The 27259-nt window shown below is 37.3% G+C and overlaps 2 protein-coding genes across 3 annotated transcripts in view; one reads left to right on the top strand and one right to left on the bottom strand.

The window, feature by feature from the left end:
- LOC146005179 (uncharacterized) overlaps positions 1-27259 on the bottom strand; it is a 204409-nt gene that overhangs the window by 15257 nt on the left and 161893 nt on the right. For both annotated transcript variants that reach the window (XM_083144214.1, XM_083144215.1), the window contains exon 18: positions 14700-14998. In XM_083144214.1, coding sequence (XP_083000340.1) covers positions 14700-14998 — 299 coding nt within the window. The remainder of the gene's footprint in view (positions 1-14699; positions 14999-27259) is intronic.
- On the top strand, positions 8561-9076 carry LOC145977702 (uncharacterized). Its single transcript, XM_083109924.1, has one exon. It carries the CDS (start codon positions 8561-8563, stop codon positions 9074-9076), a length of 516 nt encoding a protein of 171 aa, XP_082966050.1.

Genomic DNA, 27259 nt, shown 5'->3' with positions numbered 1-27259 from the left:
GGTTTGTCGGGAAATATGTTTTTGGTTTCGGGATCACTGTGGAGGATTGGGAGAAGAGAGTGCAGTGTGTGCCTGATTTTGTTGAGGTGGGGATGATATTGGGTGATGAGTGCAGGTGGGTTGGTGGCAGCAGGTTTCTTGGTGGTAGTGGTATGTGAGGCAGCTCGTGATATTTGCTTGGTGACCAGGATGGAGGGATATCCACGGTTAACCAGGGCCTGGTGTAGGCGGAGGTTATAATTCTGGCGGGAGGTGGGTGAAGTGTTCAGGCGCTGTCCCCTGAGGGCCAGAGAGAATGGAATTGCTTTTTTGGTGTGGAACGGGTGGGAGCTGGAGAAGTGTAGGTATTGCATGTGGTTGGTGGGTTTTATGTGGATGGAGGTAGTCAGGTGTCCTCCCTCGATGTGCACGTCCACATCCAGGAAGGTGATCTGGTTGGGGGAGTGTGTCCAGGTGAATTTTAGGGAACGGAAGTGGTTAAGTTGGTCCAGGAAGGCTGACAAGGATGGTTCTCCATGTGTCCAGAGCATGAAGATGTCGTCGATGAAGCGGAGCCAGAGGAGCGGTTGGAGGGGTTGGGTAGCCAAAAACTCTTGCTCAAGTTGGCCCATGAAGAGGTTTGCATAGGATGGGGCCATTCTGGTACCCATGGCTGTACCTCGGATCTGTAGGAAATTTTGGTTTTCAAAGGTGAAGTTGTTACAAGTGAGGACAAGGTGGGCTAGGTGGGTCAGGAAGTTGGTGCTGGGGTTGTGAGGTTTGGGTCTGCTATTGAGATAGAATTCTATGGAGCGGAGGCCATGGGAGTGAGGTATGTTGGTGTAGAGGGAAGTGACATCAATGGTGGCAAGGATGGTATTTGGGGCAATGGTGGGAGGGTGCTGATTTTCTGGAGGAAGTGGTTGGTGTCACGGAGGTAGGAGGGCAGAGCTTTCACAAGAGGCTCTTGTGAAAGCTCTGCCCTCCTACCTCCGTGACACCAACCACTTCCTCCAGAAAATCAGCACCCTCCCACCATTGCCCCCAAATACCATCCTTGCCACCATTGATGTCACTTCCCTCTACACCAACATACCTCACTCCCATGGCCTCCGCTCCATAGAATTCTATCTCAATAGCAGACCCAAACCTCACAACCCCAGCACCAACTTCCTGACCCACCTAGCCACCTTGTCCTCACTTGTAACAACTTCACCTTTGAAAACCAAAATTTCCTACAGATCCGAGGTACAGCCATGGGTACCAGAATGGCCCCATCCTATGCAAACCTCTTCATGGGCCAACTTGAGCAAGAGTTTTTGGCTACCCAACCCCTCCAACCCCTCCTCTGGCTCCGCTTCATCGACGACATCTTCATGCTCTGGACACATGGAGAACCGTCCTTGTCAGCCTTCCTGGACCAACTTAACCACTTCCGTTCCCTAAAATTCACCTGGACACACTCCCCCAACCAGATCACCTTCCTGGATGTGGACGTGCACATCGAGGGAGGACACCTGACTACCTCCATCCACATAAAACCCACCAACCACATGCAATACCTACACTTCTCCAGCTCCCACCCGTTCCACACCAAAAAAGCAATTCCATTCTCTCTGGCCCTCAGGGGACAGCGCCTGAACACTTCACCCACCTCCCGCCAGAATTATAACCTCCGCCTACACCAGGCCCTGGTTAACCGTGGATATCCCTCCATCCTGGTCACCAAGCAAATATCACGAGCTGCCTCACATACCACTACCACCAAGAAACCTGCTGCCACCAACCCACCTGCACTCATCACCCAATATCATCCCCACCTCAACAAAATCAGGCACACACTGCACTCTCTTCTCCCAATCCTCCACAGTGATCCCGAAACCAAAAACATATTTCCCGACAAACCCAGGGTGGTTTTCAAACGCCCCCCTAACCTCCAAAACATCCTGGTCCACAACACTCCTTCACCACACATCCAACACCCCCCTGCCCATAAATGCAACCGACCCAGGTGCAAGACCTGTCCCATCCTCATCACTTCTCACACCCTCCAGGTGCACACGGCCACTGGCAAATTTACCCTCCATCCCAAAGGGACCTGCCATGCCTCAAACCTTATCTACATCCTCACCTGCAACATCTGTGGTGATTTTTACCTGGGGGAAACATCAACGGCCCTCAACCTCCGCATCAATAACCACCGCTCCTCCACCCACAACCTGGACTTCACTGTCGCCGTCCACACCAACCACCACAACATCAGTTTCAACGACTGCTTCCGGGTAGCGATCATCCACCTCCTACCCCAACCAGCCAACACCTCTGTTCGCAAAAGATGGGAGAGGGCCTATATATCGGCCATGAGTGCAACCACTCCACCTGGCCTGAACAAGGCCACCCAGTAATGCCCAACCCTCACCCACCCTCCCACCCTCCCTCCCAACTCATCCTCCCCACTCACAGTTTACGACGAGCCTGGTGACGAAACAGTGTTTTTTTCGTTCTACGCACCGCTTCTTCTTCAATGGGGACCTGGCAACTCTACAGGACCCCAACTTCCGGTTCTGTCTTCTGTTTCTTTTCACACCGATGATGCTATAAATTAGCGAAAATTTTGAATATTCCTACTGTCCGGTGAGTGTTTCCTTTTACCTTATTTGATTTTTACTTAGCCCTTTTGGCCCTCCTTGCTTTTATCCATTATATATATATATATATATATATATATATATATATATATATATATTTGTCACTTCCCGCACCCTCCAAATCCAGATCCACACTGCTATTGGTAAATTCACCCTTTATCCCAAAGGAACCTGGGCCTCGCCGATGGCACAGTGGTAGCGTCGTTGCCCTGTAATCAAGGGGTCCCGGGTTCGATACCCGGTGGAGGCACAAGTGGTTTGGATCCCACTTTAAACTGTAGATCCAGTCCCAATTAGCCTTACTGTGCATAAAGTGGACTTAAAACACCAAATTAATCAATACCAAAGGAACCTGCTACAGCTCTAACCTCATTTATATCTTCACCTGCAATATCTGTGGGAGCTTCTACCTGGGGGAAAGATCCACAGACCTCAACATTCACTCTTTCACCCAAAACCTGGGGTTCGCTGTTGCCATTTACACCAACCACAACAATATTCCCTTCAATGACTGCTTCCGGGTAGCAATCGTCCACTCCTTGCCCCCTCCACCAACACCTCAGTAGGTAAAAGATGGAAGAGGGCCTACATATCAGCCATGAGTGCAACCACATCCCCTGGCCTAAACAACGCCAACCAATAATGTCCCGCTCAACCACCCCTCACCTTCAGCAACTCCCTTTGCGTCCCCCTACATCCTTCACCATTCACAGTTTTCGACAGTCTGGCAAAAATACATTCTTTTGTGTGGCACTGCCAACACTATTTTCTGGACCTGGCAACACTGCAGGACAAGCTATCTCATTGTCCAAGTCGCTCAGTACCCACGCTATTTTCTACTCCAGAAGATGTAGTAGCTACCGCGAAAGTTGGAATTTTTTCTGCATCTGGTGAGTGTTTCCTCTCTCCTCTTTCACTTTATGCGTGGTTATATATATAACCACAAATAAAGAAGGAGACAGTAAACACTTACCACAGAAAAATAAAAAGTTTGATATTTTGCGACCCAGGTCGCATTTTCAATGGAGAAGATACGAAGAGTAGAGGCACAGAATACTGACGGCAGCTACACTACCGCCAGTGTTGCCAGAAATAGTAGATAGAAAACGAAGTTACTTTTACCAGTGTTTACTGCATGGTGGGTGGGTGGTTTCGGGAAGAGGGGAAAGGGTTATTGGTTGGCTAGGTTGAGTCTGGGGGGTATAGTGGTGTGCATGCCTGATATATAGGCCCTTTCCCATCACCTTAGAAAAGATGTGTCTGTGTGGGGAGGGGGGGGGGGGTAAAAGATGGATAATGGCGACACGAAAACAATTGTTGAAGGTGGTATTATGGCTGTTGGTGTGGATGGCAACTGTGAAATCAGAGTTTTTGGTGGAGGAAAGGTGATTATATCTTAGGTTCAAGGGGGTGGAGGTGTCACCCAGGTAGAAGCAGTGATGTGCATCTACGTGTAAACAATGATTGTCTACATTCTACATGTAGACAATGTAGACTATGTAAACTATGTAATCTACTTAATCAACGAAGACAAATGGTGCTCGGCGTTCTCCGTGCAAGGCACTCGCATCGTTCTGGAAGCAGCAACCAGCATCAGCAGGTGGACATAGCGTCAAGTATTCCACTGTCCAGAAACGAGTGTTTTAAGCATTTATTCACTACGTTCAACCAATTCACTAGGTATTAATTGAACTGCAAAATGAACTTATCGTGACATACCAAAAATAAAAAAAATGATAATGCGATGTTCGTAGAATGACAAGATTTGTTTTACTTCTATTTGCACCATTTCACATGTGGAACAATCTGCTTTAGAGACACATGCACTTTCCTATGCAGTAATAAGACAAAAAAATATTTTTAGCCTTCTCTTTTGTCCATGTAAAAAATAATGTCAGTTTTCACTATGGCTGTTATTTGTTTTTCTTCCGGTAGTCCCTTTTACCCTTGTTAATGAAAATTCGATAACTTCGATTAATTGATAATATTTTTGTCATATTCTACACTTCCCGCCTGTACTAGCTCAGTAAATATTTTGAATCACAACCTGTATAAAATATAAATTTATGGAGTTATAGTAACAGTAAAAGGAAAATATATGTAAATCAGTTAAAACAATTCGAAAACCTGCAAGACAATAAGTGATTGGTTAATGTTACTTGTACTAGATTGATAAATTGTGTAGTAATGATTGAAAGTTGATTATATGTAAGGTATAAAGATATGTGAACTATGATGATAAATATATTTATTGGAAAGTTTGTGTAGTATGTTGATAATGTATAGATGAATACATATGGTGCTTGAGTGTTTACAAATATGGTTATGTATACTTTAAAAAAGAAATGAGATCTGTAATATGAGTTTGAAAAATTGTATATACGAGGTCTGGTCAAAACGTTTAAGGAGAAAAGATTCTAAAAGACATTAGCTCTCCTTGATCAGTCCATCTAATATCTCTTTGCGGAGGGGGCAACTGTAACAGATTGTTTACAGAACCTTCCAGGAAGAAAGAAGCAAAAGGAATAGAAACACCCCTTTTTGAGAGAATATACTGTCCCAAAGACAAAGGAAAATAAGCGCTCCTGAATTTCGGTGCGGAGTAGTTACAGCAGTTGGTGCAGAGATTTTGACTGGGAGGTGGTCGCACTAGTTTGCTCGGTCTGTTTAGTTTTTTAGCAGACCTTCGAGGATATTATTTTTGATCGTTAAGTTTCTGACGATAAAATGACAAGTTCACGAGTGATCAGCCGAAGTGAGTTGGCAAGTGTGAACAGAACTTCTGTTTCCTGATTCGTTATTGTAACATCTATGGAAAATGGCTCAGCCAGTGAGATCCTAGATTGACAATCATAATTGTATCCACGGAGGAAGAAACCGTCAGTTGCAGCAAAGCACACCTGGGCCGATCGTGAAGCCGAGGTTGCAAAGAGGGAATTTCTTCAAATTTTTGTTAATCCAATATATATATAGCCCCAATCCCACCACTCACTGACATAAATGTTCTCCATGAAGGAAGCCCCGGAGGCGAAAAATGCCCGATTACGACCCCCCATGAAATCGTCCCAAAAGGCCAAGAAAATTCAAAAATCGCTCAATCGGCCCTTCCTTAAGGGTGAAAATGCCCTTTTTTCACGTCCTTAGCAACCGTTGCCACGGGCATTTCTTTTGCACACATTGTTTCCTTCAATTCTTAATTGTCTAGCTACATTATATTTCTCACAGATCTACAACACACAGATGAATGAACTCATGGTTTTGAAAAGGTGCCTGAAACAAGGGTGACATCTACATAATAAGGAGTTTCAGCCCAGATACAATTACGTATATATTGTTATACTCAATGTGTAAATATCTACATCGTGCTTGTTTTAACTAAATGTTTAGGGGGTATAATGACATGCAATTCCTTAGAGCTTACCGTGCCTGTTGTTGTCCATGGAAACGGACGTTGCTAGGGAATTTAAAGAAATTTTATTTTCACCCCGGAAACTACTGTAAGGGAATTAGCTAGACTTTTCGAATTTCAAAATACGAACATCAGACTTTATTACAGAGGCAAGGTAGGAATTTGAAGGGAATGACGGAAAACAGTTATTATCCAATTACGTTCAAAAATGTGAAAATAACAAAATACGTAAATATTGCATTTTCAATTTAGTCGGTTTTCAATTCGTTTAAGCAAAACATCCAACTACTTATCTTGAAACGGTTATTACTTACTCAGTTCATTATTAAGAATATAGACAATAATAGTTTGAATATTTATACCTTATTAGAGCCCATATACATATAAAGTTACTTTCTAAACTTTTCAAACTTATACATATGTTCCCCATCATCCAATACAACATGCAGACATTTTCAAAGTCATTAAGATCTATGAAGAACCCCATCTATAACATGATTGTGCCCACAACGTGGCCGAAGGTCACGCATGCGAGCGTACAAGACGTGGCCAAAGGCCACGTCGAAAGTACGCGAGTCTGTTTAATATTGTTTATAAACAAATGAAACTAGAATTTTCCTTGTTTTCCTTTCGCCAAGAAAATTTTGTATTGAGTTTTCTCATGTTAATCAAAAACCGCTAGCGTATCAGGGAAAACCTTTGTTTTTTAGTGAAATTGTTTCTTGGTTTTCTACCATAATTAAAAGTAAGAAAAGATAACCTGTTATTGCTTTCTTTCATATATTAAAATTATAATAATACTAGATATTAGTTTCTCTTGATCAAACTGTAATTAGAAGCAAAGCTAAGAATAATAAACTAAAATCACGTCTAATCGTTATAAACACTAACACATAAATTAGAAATAACAGCACACAAGGAAGCCAATTATCAAGTGGAATATCGTCTGTCCCTGAAGAGTAAGTATATATATTCTTTAGCGTGACAGAAATGAAAAGTCTCATCATAGGAACGCTGCAGCTCAGTTCATTGCTGATGTAGGACAAATTTCAATCTCATTTTCCTTCTTTATATCAAAAAACACTTCGATAAAACTTTCTCAGTATAAAGAGGAAGGATGGAAATTAAAAATATCCAAAAATGAGAAAAATCTATTGGGGGTGTTTCGAGCTATTCAAACTTGAAATTTGAACATTCGAACAAAGTGTTCAAATTTTAACAAGTTTCAAAATTTGATCACATCATAATATGCTACCATCTTTCCGCTTTACAACGAACTCAAGATTGCTTCTGTATCTTCATTCGTTCCTGAGATATACATAATTGAAAAGGGCTTGTTGCTTAAAACAACATTTTGAACAACCCTCATATAATTCGCAATAATTATTTTAAGGAAAATCCTTTCACAAGTTTCGGTTTTGGAGTAGAGCAAAGCTGTGTACCAACTATCATCAAAATCGGTGACTATGAGGGTCAACTCCTGCCTGATTTGACAATGGAATGACCCAGAAGGGCAGATAAACACAAATGATGAAGGAAACAGTAAGAGTGAGTGAGTGAGTGAGTGAGAGAGAGAGAGAGAGAGAGAGAGAGAGAGAGAGAGAGAGAGAGAACAAACATAAGAACCACACATTGGGCCAACATTGGAACCACGGCCAAAATTACCAGTGTTATGTTTTTACATTTGGCCAACCATTTTGAGTACGGTTCGTGCAATGTTGGGCCACTGTTGATTACTTGGGTATATTTCCCCACATTATAATGCCTTTCCTATTCACTTTAATCCTGTAAAAAATGTAAAATCAAGGTTGCACTGTAGTTACCTAAAAGAAAGCATATTCACGTTTATTTCCTCTACCAAATGAATTCATGCTGCAGCTTATCATTCCTATGATGAGTATTTCAAGTGTTGGGTAATTATTTAATGTAAGAGACATTGGGAAGTTCTGAAATAATATTTCAGGTTGTTATATGGCTAATATTTACTCTTTACTCATTGTCTAGAGATAACCCATAAGAGTTACTTATTTATTTATTGAGATAATTCCAGATACAGCACAGGTGGCCATTTTACACTGAAATTGTCAACAATGAAAACACAATGATGATGATAATAATAATAATAATAAGCAAAAAAATATAAAAAATAAAAAAAGTAACAAAATAACACAAAAGTGATTAGCAAATTAACAAAAAAAAGTAAAAGATGGTGTAACATATGTGTAATCTACAGTGCCTTGAGTCAGGGGGAACTGGCAGCACTCTCATAGCTAACATGGCCGAGGGTGAAGGAGTGGATCGGGCAGGAGAGAGAGCATTGCGGAGAACAGCTCGGTTGCTTGTATAATTCGTGTGATATAATAAAGTATGTTGTTGACATAAGAAAGTCTTTTTAAGAGCTAGTAAGACGACGAGACATGGCGCAGTCGTGTGGAAACGTTGCGAACCAAAAATAAAACATGGGCTTCAGACAGGCGGAAGAACGGGTGAGTTCAGTGTCTACGTGTGATTTTTGTTTGCCGTCATGGAATCGGCCAAGATTCCCAAGGAGTTGCAGCTTTCGGGTAATCTAAGTGAAAACTGGCGTAGCTTTCGACAGAGCTTCGAAATATATATGAAAGCAGCAGGGCATAACACGAAATCTAGTGACGTAAAAGTTGCCATGTTACTTAATGTAATAGGTGAGGAGGCTGTTGACTTGCTGAGTACTTTTAATTTGTTGGAAGAGTCCAAGAGTAATTATGAACACATTTTGCTAGCGTATGAAAATTACGCAAATCCGAGAAAAAATACTGTGGTGGAAAGGTATGTTTTCAACTCTCGTGTGCAAAGTGAAGGAGAGTGCTTCGATAATTTCGTAACTGATCTAAAAAAAAAACTGGCAAAGTCATGTAATTTTGGTGACCAAACAGATAGCGTGGTCCGAGATTGTATAATTTTAGGTGTTAATGACAGAAGCCTACAAGAAATAATGTTACGAGAGGGAGACTTATCACTCGAAAAAGCTGTGGAAACGGGTCGTGCAGCAGAAAGAAGCTAGCAACAAGCAACCACGATTCAGAATAAGAATCCAGGTATGAATGCTGTTATGGTCGTGAAAGCCCATAAGGAAGAAGAAACTCGTCCAGTAAGAGATAAGGCAAATCCTCAAAAGTCATACCAGAATAAGACGAACAGGAATAAGAAAAACGAAGAGGAAGTATTTCAGTGCAAGAAGTGTGGTTATAAGCATAAAAAAGCAACATGCCCAGTATTTGGTAAGCGTTGTAATAAGTGTAATGGGTATAATCATTTTGCAGTTGGGTGTAAAGTGAAACAAGTCAAAAATGTGGAATCGCAAGATGAAACGTCAGACAGTGGTGGTGAGGTGTTAAATGTTACTGCTGTGTTTGCCAGCAAGTGAAAGTGCAAGTACCCACAAAGAAGAAGGTCGGAAGGAGTGGTTAGAAAAAATAAAGGTAGAAAATGAGGAGCTTCAGTTCAAACTAGATACTGGTGCTGAAGTTAATGTGATGCCACTAAGGGTATTGAGTGAAATTAAAAGTAAGGACAAGCTAAGGCCAACAAGGGTGGTCATAGAAAGCTATGGAGGTGCAAAAATTCGTCCATTAGGTGTGGCAAAGTTAAGCTGTGCATCACAATTGTCTGAAATAGAGTTAGAGTTTGTAATAATTAAAGATGAGTTTAGGAAGTGTAAGGCAATAGTAGGTATAAATGCATGTGTCAGCCTAAATCTAGTGAAAAAGGTGCAGGTTAGTCCAGTGTCCGCAAGTGAGAAAATTGAGTTCATTGAAAATAATAAAGATGTTTTTGAAGGAGTAGGTAAATGCTCAGGTAAATTAAGAATAGAAATAGATGAAAATGTAAAACCAGTCGCTAAGCCTCCACGAAGAGCGGCTCATACATTGAGGCCCAAATTAAAACAAAACTTAGAATTGTTGGAAAAACAAGGTATAATAGTTAAAGAGGAGAATCCTCAGGCATGGGTCAGTACTTTAGTAATTATTGAAAAACCAAATGGCTCACTAAGGTTGTGTTTAGATCCTCAGGATTTGAATAAGGCCATTAAAAGAAACTTTGTGTTAATACCAACAGTGGAAGAGTTAAGTGCAAGGCTAAGTAACAAGTCACTTTATTCAGTACTTGACTTGAAAGATGGATTTTACCATGTAGAGTTAGATGAAGATTCAAGTAAATTGTGTACCTTTAATACTCCTTTTGGGTGCTACAGGTTTATTAGATTGGCATTTGGTTTGTCAATAGCACCGGAGGTTTTTCAGAAAGTCAATGAAAAGAATTTTGGTGATATTTCAGGTGTAAGTATATACTTTGATGATTTGTTAATTGCCGCAAAAAGTGAGACTGAGCATGATAGAATATTTCAACAAGTGTTAGAAAGAGCTAGAAAGTTGAATATAAAATTCAATCCAGCAAAAGTACAGTACAAGGTCAGTGAAGTGAAGTATGTGGGTCATGTGTTTTGCAAAGAAGGTGTAAAAGCAGATCAAGAACAAGTCAAAGCCATTGTCAGCATTGAGGAACCCCGAAGTAGGAAAGAATTACAAAGAATTCTAGGTATGATGAATTATTTAAGTAAGTTTATATCAGGTATGTCTACTGTACAGCTCCACTAATAGAACTTCTTAAAGATAAAGTTCATTGGCAATGGTTACCTCATCATAGTCAAGCATTACAGAAGTTAAAAGACAAGGTGTCTACAACTCCAGTGTTAGCCGTGTTTAATGAAAGTTGTCATTCAGTGTGATGCCTCTAGTGAAGGGCTAGGGTGTTGCTTATTGCAAGAAGGTAGACCAGTAGCGTATGCTTCTTGTAGCCTAACAGAGACTGAAAAGTCATATGCTCAAATAGAAAAAGAAATGTTAGCAATTGTGTTTGCAGTAGAAAAGTTTCATTATTACATTTATGGTAGGCAAACTGAAATTCATACAGATCATAAGCCATTAGTGTCTATAATGCAGAAATATGTAGCAAATGTTATGTCAAATAGGTTACAAAGGATGAAGGTGAGATTATTGGAATATAATCTGAATGTGGTGCATATTCCAGGTGTAAATATGCACATTGCAGACTTGTTGTCTAGATCGTTCATAAAGGACAAAGTACAGAGGGATCCATTTTTAACAGAAGTTGTCCATAGTGTAACTAAACATTTGCAAATCAGTGAATCACGAAAACAAGAATTTTGTGAACACACGAAAAAAGATCCAGTTCTTTGCAAAATAGTAGAGTACCATACAAATGGTTGGCCAGTGGAAAAGAAACATGTGCCAGATGAAGTAAAAGTGTACTATAAGTTACGTAGTGATATTCATGTAGAAGGTGGATTAGTATTTTTGGGACACAAAGTAATTGTACCATTAATCGTAAGAGAAAAGGTTCTAATTACTGCATGAAGGTCATTTTGGCATTGCTAAAACTAAACTGAAAGCAAGAAAAGTGGTATATTGGCCAGGGCTAGCAACAGATGTTCAAAATTTAGTCCAAAATTGTAGAGTATGTGAAAAATATCAGAGGTCAAATTGTAAAGAACCATTAATCTCGCATACTATTCCAGAATTGCCATTTGAAAGGTTAGGGGTAGATATTTGTGAGTATGGAGGTAAATCTTATCTAGTAGTTATGGATTATTACTCTAAGTGGTTGGAAATTAGGTCAATAAAATCTAAAACAGCGACAGTAATAATAACTAAACTAAACTAAACTGAAGTCTATATTTGTAACTCATGGGATTCCACAAGTTGTATTTGGTGATAATATGCCGTTTGGATCATTAGAGTGTAAAAAATTTGCAAAAGAATGGGATTTTACTTTTATAACCAGCAGTCCCAGGTATCTGCAATCAAATGGACTTGCTGAGAAAGCTGTAGGAATTGCTAAGTCATTGTTAAAAAAATGTAATGAAAAAAACAATGATGTGTTGTTAGCTCTTCTAGAGTACAGGAATTCTCCCGTATCCGGTTGGATATAACACCAGCTCAGATGTTGATGAGTCGAAGAGTAAGAACTAGGTTGCCTATTCATAGAGAATTATTAAATCCGGAAGTACAGTTGAATGTAAAAATGGTACTAAGGGAAAAACAGGATAAATCTAGGAGTTACTATAGTAAGTCAGCTCATGGTGAAAACTGTTTAATTTAGAGGGATAAGGTGTGGGTATCAGGTCAGGTAGTTGCAAGTCATGATTCTCCAAGGTCGTACATGGTTAGAGATGAAAAAAATCAATTGCTTAGAAGAAATAAGGTACATTTAAGAAAATCTAACAATGCTCCTAACTATAAAAATGTCTTAGATGATGAACCTTGTAATGTCAAGACATCTGTAGAATGTCCAACATATGAACCTTGTAATGTCAGAATGTCAGTAGAATCTCCAAACTCTGTAAAAAGTGGATGTAACATATGTGTAATATACAGTGCCTTGAGTCACAGGAGAGACAGCATTGCGGAGAACAGCTCTGTTGCTTGTATAATTCGTGTGAGTATAATAAAGTATGTTGTTGACATAAGGAAGTCTTTTTAAGAGCTAGTAAGATGACAAGACAGATGGCACTATTTTATATTATTTATAAATATTTCTTCTAATAGAAGACCGAAAGGCAAACTTGGAGGAAAATATATCGATATTTGATGGGAGGTCATTGTATTGTTTCAAGTCTGTAAAAGATAGCTCTTTTTTGAATTTCTAGTCTAGTTTTTTTTTGTATAAAATAATCTTGTGTTGTGAGTTGTGCGCATAGGTACTCTAAAGTGGAATTCCTCAAGAAGTGTGTTGTAGCAGATTTTCCCATTCACAATTTTGTACAAATAACTGAAATAATTCTGTTAACATCGCTGAGAAGCAGTTTGTAATTTTAGAAAAGACAAGTGACGCGGAGATGAACAATTTCGTAATGAGGGAACCCTGTATCAAACTATAGTTAGGAAGAAATGAAAGACCGAATCGATTCTAGAGAACTGAGTGGGATACGCCATGGACCAGATGGGAGAGCAGTATTCTATTATTGTAGATATGAATGACTTGAAGTACAAGGTGAGGGCTGGGATGTCACTAATTTCAGTGAAATGGTACAGTAAACCCAAGAGACGCATGTCCTTTTTAGTGGTGCCTAAAATTTGATCCTCAACTAACTTCCAATCAGACAAGGATGATTTAAAGGAACTGGATATTATATTTTTATCTACAAAGCATAATAACAGTGACTGGACTTATATATTCCCACACTTCACCAAATGAAAACCAAATAGCAAGCCTTGACTCATAGGGCTACTGCACCAAGATGTAACATTTTTTTATGTATGTATGTACAGGGTGTACTCTAGCTCTCTCTCTTCAATGTGCTCTTCTGGGTTCACTATATATTGTGTGGCATGTTTCGTTTGGTCACTTGTAGCAACTTCACATTTTGAGAGGTCTGTTGATATATTTCTCCCCATAAATTTTAGTTTGTGGGTCTGATTATTTTTATATCCTTTTTGTATGATTGTTGTGGGAATATAACCATCTGCTTTAAAAACCTCCTACAAGCCAAAAGCTGAGTGAGGAAGACTGCCACAATTTGGTTCTGAGTGATAGACAGTGTTACAAACTCTGATGAACTCCCACTTCTTTCAGTAAAAGGTAAAGTGCTCCTGTTGCGGTTCCAGACTGTTGTGCATCCGTACTGCTTAGATTATGATAAAAAACACTTGCATACTGATTATACGTGGCTTTATTGTATATAAAGCATGAGCGAACTGTAAATTATACATAAAAGTACACAGCGTTATGAACAGCAATCCTTTCGCATGCAGGTGTCTGTCTCTGCTGTACTCTCGATGATGTTCTATTGTTTTTGTTAAAACTGAATGACAAGAGATGGTGCTGGTTGGCTTTTTACACACTGTTTTGCGATTGACGGAACAGTTCCCCTGTGCTATGCACCATGCCATCAAGGTGTATAGGGAGTGTGGGATTAGGGCCCCACACTTTCTTGATCACGGCCGAAGCTGGGGGTGATGTGATCAGCACCATGCCCCTGGCCATCTTTATCCCCCAGAGTTTCCTCCACTTTATACAATGCTGGGTGGGCACCAGACCCACTTCTTTCAGTTTCATAGGAAATTGAATTGTTATTTTAATTCTACTTTTGAGCCATATGTACAGTGGACCGGATACAAATTTCAACTGTAGGTCCAGTTCCAAATAGCCTATCACAAGTATAAAGTGGACTTAAATCTAACATTAAAAAGTATTTTCGAGCCTGTCAAATGTTGTGATAAAAGACAAAATACTTTAGTCTTCAAAAATATTAAGCATATTAATACATCCAAAAACCTGTGCGTTATATACAAAAGGCACAGAAAAAGAGAGCATTGAATAAAGGCATTTTATCAGCACCATATTTGCACCTTTTTGAAAACATTTTCAAAACTATTTCTTTACTTCCCGAACCTAATTTTTTGCACCTTAAAATCCCTTCCCTAATCATTATTATTATTATTTCATTTGCACTTTCTTAATCCTGTGCCCATATCACAACATGCTACACACACACACACACACACACACACACACACAAGTTTGAAATATTACACTTCTAATTTATTGAAGAAATCTGGCAAGATACATCTTCTACCATATCATGCGGTCTCAAAAATTCTTACCTTGTATTTACTTATTGCCTGAAGTACAGTGTGCTTGTACTCCTGCCACTGTTTATCAACCTTTTCTGTCAAACTGTTTAGGAGTCCATTGTTCCCAGGATAACCATGTAAAGGTTTAAGTTCACTTTCCAGCAATAAAATTGCATTCCTGTTTCTTGTCATAATATTATCCATTTCAGTTAAAAATATCTTATGTTCTTCTTGCAGGACTTGTATATGTTGTTCATGAAACTGTGATACAGAATTTTCACAAAATGTATTCACTGTATTCAGCAAGGCTGGTATGATGACCAAATACTCTGGAAATAAACATGAATGAAAGCATGACATAAGTAAGTGAAGACTTAAACCAAAACCAGGTGAAATTGAGGACTAAAAGTGGTAAATGTTGTAAGTGTCAAAAGCGAAAGTGTTGTGAAATCGCATCGTTCCGCACATCAGCCGTAAGAACGTGTACGCTAGTGACCTCTTTACACGCCCTTTGAACTACTTAGAGAGCTACCAGCCACATTTCACGTTTACCACATTATAAAGCATGGCACATTTCACAGTTTAACGTGGGAAACGGTGTATGATTAATTGTGGCACTTACAGCGTTTACCAATTTTAGTCTTAAATTTTGAGCCACTGCACATGTGCCACCATCAAGGATTCAATCTGCAAGGCCTTGATCTAGTGTTACCAACTCACAATATACAAAAAGTAGGACACCTTGTCCAAAAATATAGGACACAATTATTCACAAGAAATTTTATATTATTACTAGGAAATTTTGACAAGTGATGTAAAACGCACATATTATTGGTTAAAAAAATATGAAATCTTATTAATTCTAGAGTAAAAAATTCCAAAATTTATAATAAATTACATAAACTATTACATGTTTTTCAAGCCCAGTTCTCTGATGAAAAAAAAATCTGAAAATTTCCTTCTGATTTTCTGCTTCTCCAATAGAAAAATGTGTTTTTCAAAATGCAAAATATTTGCAATTTTTCTGAAATTCCTCTTGGATGCCAAACATAAGAAGAAAATGTAGAACATCCAGCAAAAAGGACATCTAGTAACCTTAAGTAATACAGTTTACTTTGTTCTACATACTACTGGTATGCATTTCCTTTCTCTATCAATATGTGCCCATACAAATTGTTGCATTATTAATCTAGGGATTAGAAATTAATTATTTAACTCTCAATGAAGCCTGTTCTGTTGCTAGAATACTTAAGTCAGAATTTGTGTCTTTGATGTGTAATTTGGTTGCAATATAGACAAGGCAATAAGAAATTTGAACGCACACTGAATCACACTCCTCTTCAAGGTTCCCAAAACAAAGGACAATCACAGATTCCATAAAGAGCATTACAGATATTTCAAAGATGTTCATCTCTATTGGCTGAGTATAGTATATAAAACGTCTTTAACAGTTAGAACTTCTTTGATTTTAATATATTAATCATTTATGTAATCATTATACAGGTTGCTATGTAAAGTTTATTGACAGGATCTTCATCTTCAGGAATGAGCAAAGTCCGCAGGAGCAAAATCTGGTGAGTAAAGTGAGTGCAGAAGTGAGATCATGATGTTCCTGGCGAGAAACTCACATGTGAGGCGAGCTCAGTGACAGCATCATTACCCAGTTTGATGCAGAATTTCATGTTCGCTCTTTACTCTAACTTGCTGTCCATGATGAAATCGTAGACATGGTAACACACGTGGTCAGAGTAGTGACAGTTGCACAGCTGCTGATGTACACAGGACGAAGTCTCTTGGCACACTGACTTATGAAGGTCGGTGCTCCCTGTAACTGTGCATGCAGCCTAGTGTTGCCATCTTTTGGCATGTTACGGAACTAGTTTTAAATCTTTTTGATACCATCTTGAATATGTTCATGAAAGAAATATTGGTGGTACAGCCATATTAGCAGAAATAGGATTTTTATGATATCATATTTTAACCTGTTCTGCATTCCATACTGAAGTTGAACACATTTCTAGCTCTTGAAAACATCATGAGTCTGCTTATATTGGTAGTTTAAATGTAAATTTTAACCATGTGATAAATTTTGGTCATTATTTCAGAGATTTCATGATAGTATTTTTAGAATGACTTGAAATATGGAATCTGGAGATGAATCAATGGAATGTTGACTTGATTTCCCTGCAGCCAAAAAAATTAGGGTCTCAAAAGTTATCTGATTTTGGTGATAATGATGGAATTTTGATGACTGACTATTTACAGAATGGCCAAATGGTGAATGCAAAATCTTACTCTAACCTGATGTGTTAATTAAAGGAAGGACAGAAACAATGGGCGTAACTCAGAGTTTATCTTCAGAGGGAAAGGTCCAATTTGACTGATGAAATGTCAGCATACATGTATCTGTGTGTAATATTGTTTACTGTATTTAGTCATGTATAATGCAGACATTTTTCCAAAACTTTTGATTCCAAAAACTATGGTGCATATTATGCATGGGATAATTCAGAGAGCCAACATGAAACCATGCATGTTTTCACTACGTCACTGTGCATAACACATACAGTATGTAACATTGTTATTCGTACACATAGAATTTCTGAGGAAAAAATGTCATATGTACTAGTGAATATATATTCATTTTCATATGTACCTGGAAATTAATGTTAATTAAGGTTTCACCAACAAATGTCAATGAAAATGTATGTTTAAAGTGTATAAACAGAGCATATAATTTGTATTAAATGATAAAAACATGCTGTTTCATGCAACATTGTTATTCATACAGGCAAGAGTTTCAATCTTCCTCGCATACAGCGCCACCGCTATTTGGGCGATTTCGTGCATTTTGCAACTTCGTAACAAGTTTGAACATGCAGGTGCGCTCCCCATCAAGCGGAATGCTGGTTTAGGTATTGTTGTAGGCCTATTGTCTATCTATCAGCGTGTTCAAAATGTACAAGGTGAAGGAACTTAGTTCCGATCTGAAGGATGTTATTATAAATTTGGCCCTTAGAGGTTATTTGTTAATAAAAATTTTGACAAACAGTCAATAAATCTCACTCCACAGTTCAATACATAGTAAACAAATTTAGAGAGGAAGGTTCAACACAGAATGTGCCGAGAAAACCAAAACAGAGATGGTTGAATAAACGTGATGAACGCTTTATTTTAAAAAGAGTGTGAGAAAACATCCAACTAAGTGTTCCTCAGTTACGACCGTTAGTAGAAAATGTTGCTGGCAAGATGATGTCTGATCAAACTGTCCAACGTGCCGTGTTGAAGCATGGATATCATGGCAGAATACTACGAATGAGGCCGTATGTAAAGAAGGTGAATCGCAGGAATAGACTTTCATTCGCAAAGAGCACATCCACAAGGACCAGGAATTTTGGGATAGTGTCATATGGTCAGATGAGTCCAAGATTAACATATACGGGTCAGATCTGATAAATAGGGTCTGGAGAAAATCAAATAAAGACAATGATCACATTAACACAGTTCCAACAGTTAAACACGGTGGTGGGTCATTAATGATTTGGTGCTGTATGTCATCCAAAGGTGTTGGTACCATCCTGTTTATTGATGGTATCATGGATGCATATGTCAATTTGGACATACTGAAGAACAATGTAAAACAGTGCCCAAAAAATGGACATGCCGCCTCTCTACAGATTCCAACAAGACAATGACAGTAAGCATAAGGTGCAAGTTAACATGAATTGGCTAATATGGAATGAGCCCAAACTACTACAAACACCAGCTCAAAGTTCAGACTTAAATCACATTGAACATTTATGGGCAATTTTGAAGAGGCGAGTCCATAAAGCAGGCGTCAAGTCCAAACAAGAGTTAAAAACTATTGTGCAAGCCGAGTGCAATAATATAAGCTCTGAAACATGTCTGAAACTGCTTAATTCTATGAAGAACAGCTGTCAAGCAGTAATTAAAGCCAAAGGATACGCATCAAAATATTAGAACTGTCAGTCAATTTGCTCTGAATATACTTTTTTTCTTTTATATTATTAAGTGTACAAATAGAAAAGTTGTACAAAAAATGGCATGTTTCTTTTTCAGTTTCATTTAATTTATTATTGTCATTGGTTATACAGAATTTGGGTAAGATTTTATGTTCCTATGAACCTAGCAACAGCTTTACCATATGAGCTACTTGCAACTATGCCATAAGGTTTGTCTGTAATTCACGAAAATGTTCAAGAAACATTGGAATATTATTATACTTTTACCGTAATGTCCATTACAAAGCAAGAATATCGATGCTATCAATAGTTTTAAACACTCAACAGTTATTCGTGAAGTAATTTGTCCACGTAGTTTGTAGGAATCATGATGGGTGGTGTGTATGTATGGAGCAGGCAATGATAATCTCAGTTCAATTAGTGCGTCAATGGTGCTAGTTTCTGTTGAGTGTTCGGGATACTATAATTATGCAACATTGAAAAAGTGATTGTTCAACATAGACACACAATGTACTTCATCTTTGTTTGAAGACTGTTGGAATGAGTAGTCAATCTTGCAGGACTACGAATTTGCAAATTTGAGCTTCCTGAACATGTCCAGACGTCCATTTTTTCCCGGATATGTCCTACATTTTAGCCTTATGTCCGGCGTTCGGGAGAAATTTGAAAAATATAAATGTCTTACATTTTGAGCGTTACATAATATTAATTAGGAAAATACGTAACAGAAAAGAATCATGCAAGTTACAAGTCTATGGACTGCGCTTCCAAACTCAATAGTGAAATTTATTTTGATTCAGTCATTGCACAAAAAGAAAAAAGTTTGTCCTGCTATTAAACAAACGGGGAAATGGAAGCAATTTATGAACGAAGTTTTGGGACCACTTTCTGATAACATCACTGTTCAATGCCTGGGCAGAATTTCTTGCCTTAGGGTTTGTACTGATGGAACAAGGTGTTGCCCATTCTTATTCAATATTCAGTATAATTTGATTTGAAAGCAGGGATATAGAGAACAAAGTTATTCAGGGTGTCTGCCAGTCAATAAAGTCATGGATCAAGAAAAAGTAAAGAAATCAACAAGTAGGTCAAGAAGTCAATAAAAAGCAATAAATTATTCTTGTGGTCAAGAATTTTTGCTATCATAATGACTGATTGGTTGATTTAGTTTATTTCACTTTTTTCTGTCCCTTTGGCTAATTGCAAAGATGAGGATGAATGATGGTAAGATAAGATGGATACAGGGACAGTCACAAACATATAGGGACAACCGACACAAGCCCCACATAAGTTTATACTGGCTGTGAGTCAAGACACCAAAGCCTCGCTTATCTGCCAAACGCAGTTCAGGATGCATTTATATGAGAAAGCAGATCTAATTCTCTTCTTAAATTCAGCCTCAGTTACCAACTGGCTCTTTGGTAGGGGTTTTCATTATTTTCTTAATTACTAATTTCCAACTTTACCTAAGTAGGGGTCGAATAAATAAAATTTAAGAAAAATGAAAAGAACGGTCTAGTAAAGTCTAGAAAAAGTCAAGAATTCTGGATGTGTTATTTTGGTAGAAACCCTGTAATTGAACTAAAAACTACTCAAGATGAAACTCTGGAACCACTTCAAATTATGGTAATTCCTTGCTACGCCCTTGTGGGTACGTACTTAAAATGTTCTTTACCACGGCTACAGATATCTTAATCTCAGGGGATAGGTTCTTTATTCGAGAATTCCAAATAAGAAAGCATTTTATAGCCAAGAGGATATAGTTAAATGCGGATCTATATTCTGGAAACTATACACAATACAGAGAAAATATATAGCGAAGCTTGTATATACATTGAAATATATAATAAATATATGTATAATCAATAGGAAATCTTCTTCTTCTTTTCTTCTCACAATTTTGGGGAAAAGGCTTCTTCTTCTATCCTTCCTTCTAATTTGGGAAAAGGCTTCTTCTTCTTTTCTTCCTTCTATTTTTGGTAGAAGACTTCTTCTTCTTTTATCAATCTCTTCTATGGTAATAGGAAGGCTTCTTCTTCTTTCATCAATTTCTTCTATTATAAAATATGGAAAGGCTCGTTCTTCTTTCATCAATTTCTTCTATGACAAAATATATGAATGGCTTCTTCTTTCTTCAATTTCCACTTCTTTTCTTTGGTAAAAGGATAATCTTCTTTTTCTTTCTTCTACCTTTTATGACAATCTCTTTCTTCTATTTACAAAAAATAGTCATCCCCTTTTATTCATCGCTGTTTCTTATTTCCTCTATTCATATCAATTCTTATTTCTTCTTTCAGCAGCAATTCTTATTATCTTCTATATTCCGACGAGATATTCTTATATTCTCGATAAATTCTTGTATTTATTCTTTCCACAGCAAATTCTAATTTCTTCTATTCTTCTTTGCCACTGGAAAAAGTCTTATTCCTCTCATTTATTGCAAATATTTCTCTTTACCATATCTCTTCTCAATAATATAGACAAATCATTATGCTGCATTCCTTGTAGAGACTTGAACCAATGTTATAGAGGATTTTTAGGAGCGTCTAATCTGACAATAGCGCCTCCTCCTAAAACAACAACCAAGGGAAATAACCAGGATCACTAATAACAAGCGCTGCCGATGGCCCAGTGCGACTAATAAAGAGCGCAACCGTAAAGTGGCATCTAATTTGACAACAGCGCCACCGGGGACCTGCAACCAAAACATGGCGACGTTCTCCTCGCCAGAGAATCAAAAAGAGATACATTTCTGAATTCATTTGCTTACTTAATAACTTTCCTAAACGTTTCATATGTGGCCATATTCTTAATTATTTTAATTTACTATATACAACATTCTATTTATTTCTTTTATAGTATTTGAACTCTTCTTTTATATATTTCTCAATTTACTATAATATATATAATCCCTCTTCTCCGCTCTAAGTTTTTTATAATTTCCTTTGCTCCTCTTTATATAGCGTGCTGCCATCTCTCGTCGATTCCGAGAAACCATTCCTCCTTGCAACTTTCATTGTGTCATCCAAACTGGCACGTGACATCCTGAATATTTGTTTGCCATTACTGGTCATAATTCAAACGTTGAGAGAGTACTTTCATTACCATCAGCACAACAGACTCACAAGAGAAATTATTTTTTCATACAGTCTGTAAAATGTTTGACTGTCGACTCTAATATAAATATAGTTTGACTAAACCTGAAATTTTGATAAAAATTGTCTCCTCACAGAAGTACCACTTAAATCATGTAGTAAGAGGTGTATTGATTAGTATGATTGCAAGTTTTGAAATTTTGCATTTAAGAATTCATTAAGAATTCATTTTTTAAAACTGAAAAGTGTCATTTTTCAACTATTTTCTAACGTGTTCTATAGAAATATGTATTATTTATTGAGAATGTTTTGTGTCCTACATTTTGGGACAGCATGTCCTACATTTCCCTTACAGTGATCTGGTAACCCTATGAATATGAGAGTAGCAGTCTGAAACTTCGTAGATATGCTAATGAAGCAATGCGCTCGCAAAAAAAAAAAAAAAAAAAAAAAAAAAAAAAAAAAAAAAAAAAAAAATCTTTTAATTCTCGCCACCAGGGTTAAAATGGAGGTGTAAGCAGTCAAAACATTGTATAGTTACAGGAAAAAGGCAGGAAATATCAAACACATGAGAACGATGGTTCTGGCATGTTTATTATGAACTATGGTTACAAGAACTGTTCAATATGGTCTCCTAATTCAGCAACATGCTGCATTTGTAACACGGCATGGTCGACGGTTGCTTGCAGCATGTCTGGTGAAATCTGAGCGACATGTCGTCGTATGTTGGCCTTCAGATCAGGCAGAGACCGGACATGTCCCTGATAGACATGATCTTTTAAATATCCCCACAGCCAGAAGTCACATGGATTAAGGTTTAAGGTCAGGGGATGTGAAAGGCCATGCATCTGGAAACTGCCTGGAGATGATGCGGTTATTAGTGAAGGTTTCTCGCAGCAAATCTTTCACTTGGCGAGCGGCATGTGGTGTTGCCCCATCTTGCATGAAAATGGTGGTGTGTTCACAGTTCCGTTCTTGCAAAGCTGGAATCACGTGTTACACCTAACAGGCTCTCGAGGTGTCATCTCCTCAAAGAAAAACGGACCAAGAATGAAGAAGCTAGTGAACCCACACCAAGCAGTCACGTAAACTGAGTGCAATGGTTGTTCCTGCACAACACGTGGACGAGTGGAGCCCCATATGCGACAGTTCTGAGTATTCACTGCACCGTCCAGAGTAAAATGCATCTTGTCAATCCACAGAATATTCCCCGGCCACATGTCATCCACTTCCATGCGTGCCAAAAACCAATGGGCAAACTCACGGTGTTGTGGAATATCTTGGGGTTTCAATTGGTGCACAGTTTGAATCTTGTAGGGATACAATGTAAAATGCACCGCAAAACCTTTTTTGGCTGCTTACAGTGCCATTTTTTTACCCTGGTGGCGAGAATTGGAACTTCTTTTTTTTTTTGCATATTTCCCGAGCGCATTGCTTCATTAGCATATCTACAAAGTTCCAGACTGCTACTCTCATTACAGCCCGTGCTGTACCACTCCAAACACTGTCACTTTAATTATAACTACCTGGTATACTGGTCCAAATGTGTGTGACTTATTCAGTATAAAATAATTCATTGAGAACATTTATTGTATGCTCAATTACAAAAGTATTTCAACATATTTGTGACAAGAAGGGAGTAAAACATGTTAATAATAAACATTGTGCACTACATAAATCAAATCATAAGATTCTGTATCTATGCCAGATTGTTTATGGCCATATTGAAATTTATTGTTTGTTCATTGATGGATACGGTGAGGTACAAATATTAGTGAGCAGAATTAGTATGTTTATACTGGGTTTATATTAACTTTACTACAAGTTTTGATATTCTGGCCTAATTGCAAGTGGTATTTTCAAAGTTAATTTCAAGAACAATAATATAACATTGACTACATTTGACTACACTTGACTACATAATTATTAAATGACAATTGTTAATTTTATGATATAATTTCTCTGGCTTGCTGGAATTGAAATCCATTCATAAGAATTTAGGTATACAATTTTTCATGTTGGTTATTTACAATAAACAAATATATTACATGTATACTCATGTTCAGTAAACAACTTACATCATCCAGTTTCTATCTTATTAGTGTACTAATTTGTAAATTTTCTTCCAGGTGGGGGAATTTCACGTGCATACTGGGCATAAATGTATAATGAGTAGTTCCTTGAATGTATATCACATTGCATACTATTCAAGGAGGGAAGGGGTGATATTAGTTGCAGCAGTGATATTTGTTAACTTCTGCCTGGCATGCTAAATTTATTAATAATCCATAAGATGAAGACAGCAAATGCTTTACTCTTGCAAATTTTGACTAATTAGTTAGATGCCGATCCATTTGCATAAACGTTAAGGGGCAAATAACAAAGATAAAAGTTGCTTTAGTATTTTGTGAAATTCTCAAAGGGAACCCATGAATGCCTTTCTTGTCTTAAGTGGGAAGGGTGTCTGAGCTTTTATCCTCTCAAATTTAGGCAGGGTGTTCATGAAATTCCGAGCAGTCCATTGATTAATTGATTGATTGATTGATTTATTAGCATCCATTCAACTTTACAAAAGTTTGGAATTGTTACATTATACATGTACATTTAGAATACATCTATAAAATTATAGGCATAATATAATATAAAATACAATAGATAGTATGAGATACAAGATATCGTATAAAGAGAATAAATGCATGCTCAATGTTATTTTCTTGAGACAAATTGGCTAAAAATATGTTTCCTATATTCAATGTTCGCTTCATTTGCTATGACATTATGTACACACACACACACACATATATATATATATATATATATATATATATATATATATATATACACACAAACATAAATTGAGCATAAAATAGTCACCTATACATACATCTAGATAAATGAAATTGAACAGCAAAGGAAAAATAAAAAATAATGATAGGGCAGTTCTACTTTGTTACATTATTGTTGTTATTCCTGTCACTTACGGTGTCAATGTACTTTTGCACTGTGTAAAAACAATGTTCCTTTAGGAATCTTTTTAGATGTAACTTGTATACTGGCAATGACTTTATGTTTTTGAATGCTTTTGGTAGCATGTTAAATAAGTGTATACCATTATATGTTACCCCTTTTTGGTAGAATGTGGTATTGTGTAATTACATATGTAAGTCATTCTTTCTCCTGGTGTTGTAGTTGTGGTAGTCCTTATTTGCTGTGTGTGTATTTTGACAAATTTTCATGCCTGTTAGGATTTCATATAGGTATATGCATGGAACTGGCAATATCTGTAATTCTTGAAATAATGGTTTGCATGGTGCATCTGTTGGAGCATTTGCCAGAATTCTAACAGCTCTTTTTTGTAGTCTGAATAATGTAATGCTTTTGTTCATGTTCCCCCAGAAAATGATGCCGTACCGTAATGCAGAATGAATGATGCCATAGTATAGTGTTTTTGCTGCTTCTAGATTTACTACATTTCTTACTGTTCTTATCGCATAACAAAACCCACTAACCTTGTTTGCTGTAGCTTCAATATGTAGATCCCACTTTAAATTTTCAAACAGTAGTACGTCAAGAAATTTTATGTTAGATACATATTCTATTCCCTGATCTTGAAAGTTAATTTCTAGAGTTTCACTGCTACAGCTGTTGATTTGAAATCTAATTGCATTTGTTTTTTTAGTGTTTACCACAAGACCATTTTTTCTATCCACTCCGAGATGTGCGTGATTGTATTCTTTATGTTGTGTTTTAACCATTCTGTGTTTGTTCCTGCTATAAGAACAGTTGTATCATCAGCAAAGAGAGTTGTGTTTGCATCTTTACAGTTTTGTGGAAGGTCATTGATGTAAATTAAAAAAAAGTAAGGGTCGTAAAATGGATCCTTGGGGTACACCATATGTAATACGTTGTTTCTTTGATCGATAATTTTCCTTGTTATTATCCTCATCGATGTGAGTTATTTCTACTATCTGATTCCTGTCCGTTAAATATGATTTAAACCATTCTTTTGCTACTCCCCTGATCCCATACTGGTCCATCTTTTTTTTACCAAGAGTTTGCGGTTGAAAGTGTCAAATGCTTTTGTTAGATCTAGAAAGAACCCTACACAGTGTTCTTTTTTATCCAAAATTTCTCTAATTGCTTCTGTGAATGTGTGTATAGCAGATTGTGGATTTTCCTTTGCAAAAACCATGTTGTTGTTCTGAAATGATGGAAAATTTGTTGAAAAATGTTATAAATCTATTGTACATTACCCTTTAGAGTATTTTTGAGATGACTGGGAGAAGAGAGATTGGTCTGTAATTACTCATTTCATTTTTTGACCCTTTCTTGTGCAGAGGTTTTATTATGGCAGTCTTTAGCTGTTCTGGATATTTACCGGTAAAGAGACTTAGATTAACTACATGACATATTGGGCAACATAGGTGTGCGGCACATTTTTTTATTACAATGTCAGGTATCTCATCTATGCCGGCAGAATAATTGTTTTTCAAGCGACTTATTAAGCTAAATATTTCCTTCTCGTCTGCTGGGAGTAAGTATATACTAGAATCTACTTTAGTTATATCACTAGTTTTATAATTTTGTTTTTGGATGTTTTTTTGTTATTTTTTCTACTATCCTAGTAAAGTATTTATTGAAAGTTGATGCTACATCTTGGGGATTGACCACGCTTTTGCCTTCGTGTTTTAGTGATATGTTGTCTTTGTATTTTTCTTTCCCTACTATACCTAATTCAGTTTTTGCAATATGCCACAAGGTTTTTTGTTTGTTATTTGAGTCTAGGTTCATATTGCTATTATAGTATTTTTTTGCTTCCTTGACTGAGTTTTCAAACTCTTTTCTTTTTTCCTTTAGATATGAATTGAATGTTTCACTTTTGAATTTGTGTCTGCATTTATTCATTATGATGAAATCTTTCCAGTTTTCTTTGATGTCAGGTGTTATCCAATTTGATTTTGTTTCAATGTATATTTTTTTGTTATTTTGGGAAATGCTAAATTAAATGAGTATGAAATGGCAGACAGCAAGGTCTCGTATGCTTCATTCACATCAGTTTGGTAGTATAGGCCATCCCACGATTCTCTACTTATTAAGTAGTTAAAGTAACTAAAATTAGCTTCATTAAATTCTCTTTTTGTGGTATTTATGTGTCTATAAGGTGTGTGTGTTTGGTTTGTGTTTTGTGCTGCAGTAATTTTTATGCATTGTGCCTCATGGTCTGAAAAGCCAGTACTAATTGTATTGACACTGTATTCAAATAAGTTTTTGTTTAAGAAAACCTGATCAATTGCTGTTTTGTGAAGTTGATGTGATTCGTGTGGGTACTCTCACAACTGCTGTCAGATTGTGAGCTTTCATGAATATTTCTACCTCATGTTCTATTTTTTGACTCAGGAAATCAGTGTTAAAATCTCCTATTAGTATGGATTTGATTTTTCTTTTGTAATAAGCATCTAATATTACATCTAGTTTCCTAGTAAAGTTGTTGATATTACTGTTGGGTGTTCAG

The sequence above is a fragment of the Lepisma saccharinum genome, chromosome 23 (assembly GCF_977018435.1).
Source record: "Lepisma saccharinum chromosome 23, izLepSacc3.1, whole genome shotgun sequence".
NCBI lineage: Eukaryota > Metazoa > Arthropoda > Insecta > Zygentoma > Lepismatidae > Lepisma > Lepisma saccharinum.
Note: the sequence above shows the minus strand (reverse complement) of the source record. Positions and strands in the feature narration are given on the sequence as shown.

Excerpts from the sequence above, each read along its gene's own strand:
- LOC145977702 (XM_083109924.1), top strand. The coding sequence starts at position 8,561 with ATGGAATCGGCCAAGATTCCCAAGGAGTTGCAGCTTTCGGGTAATCTA.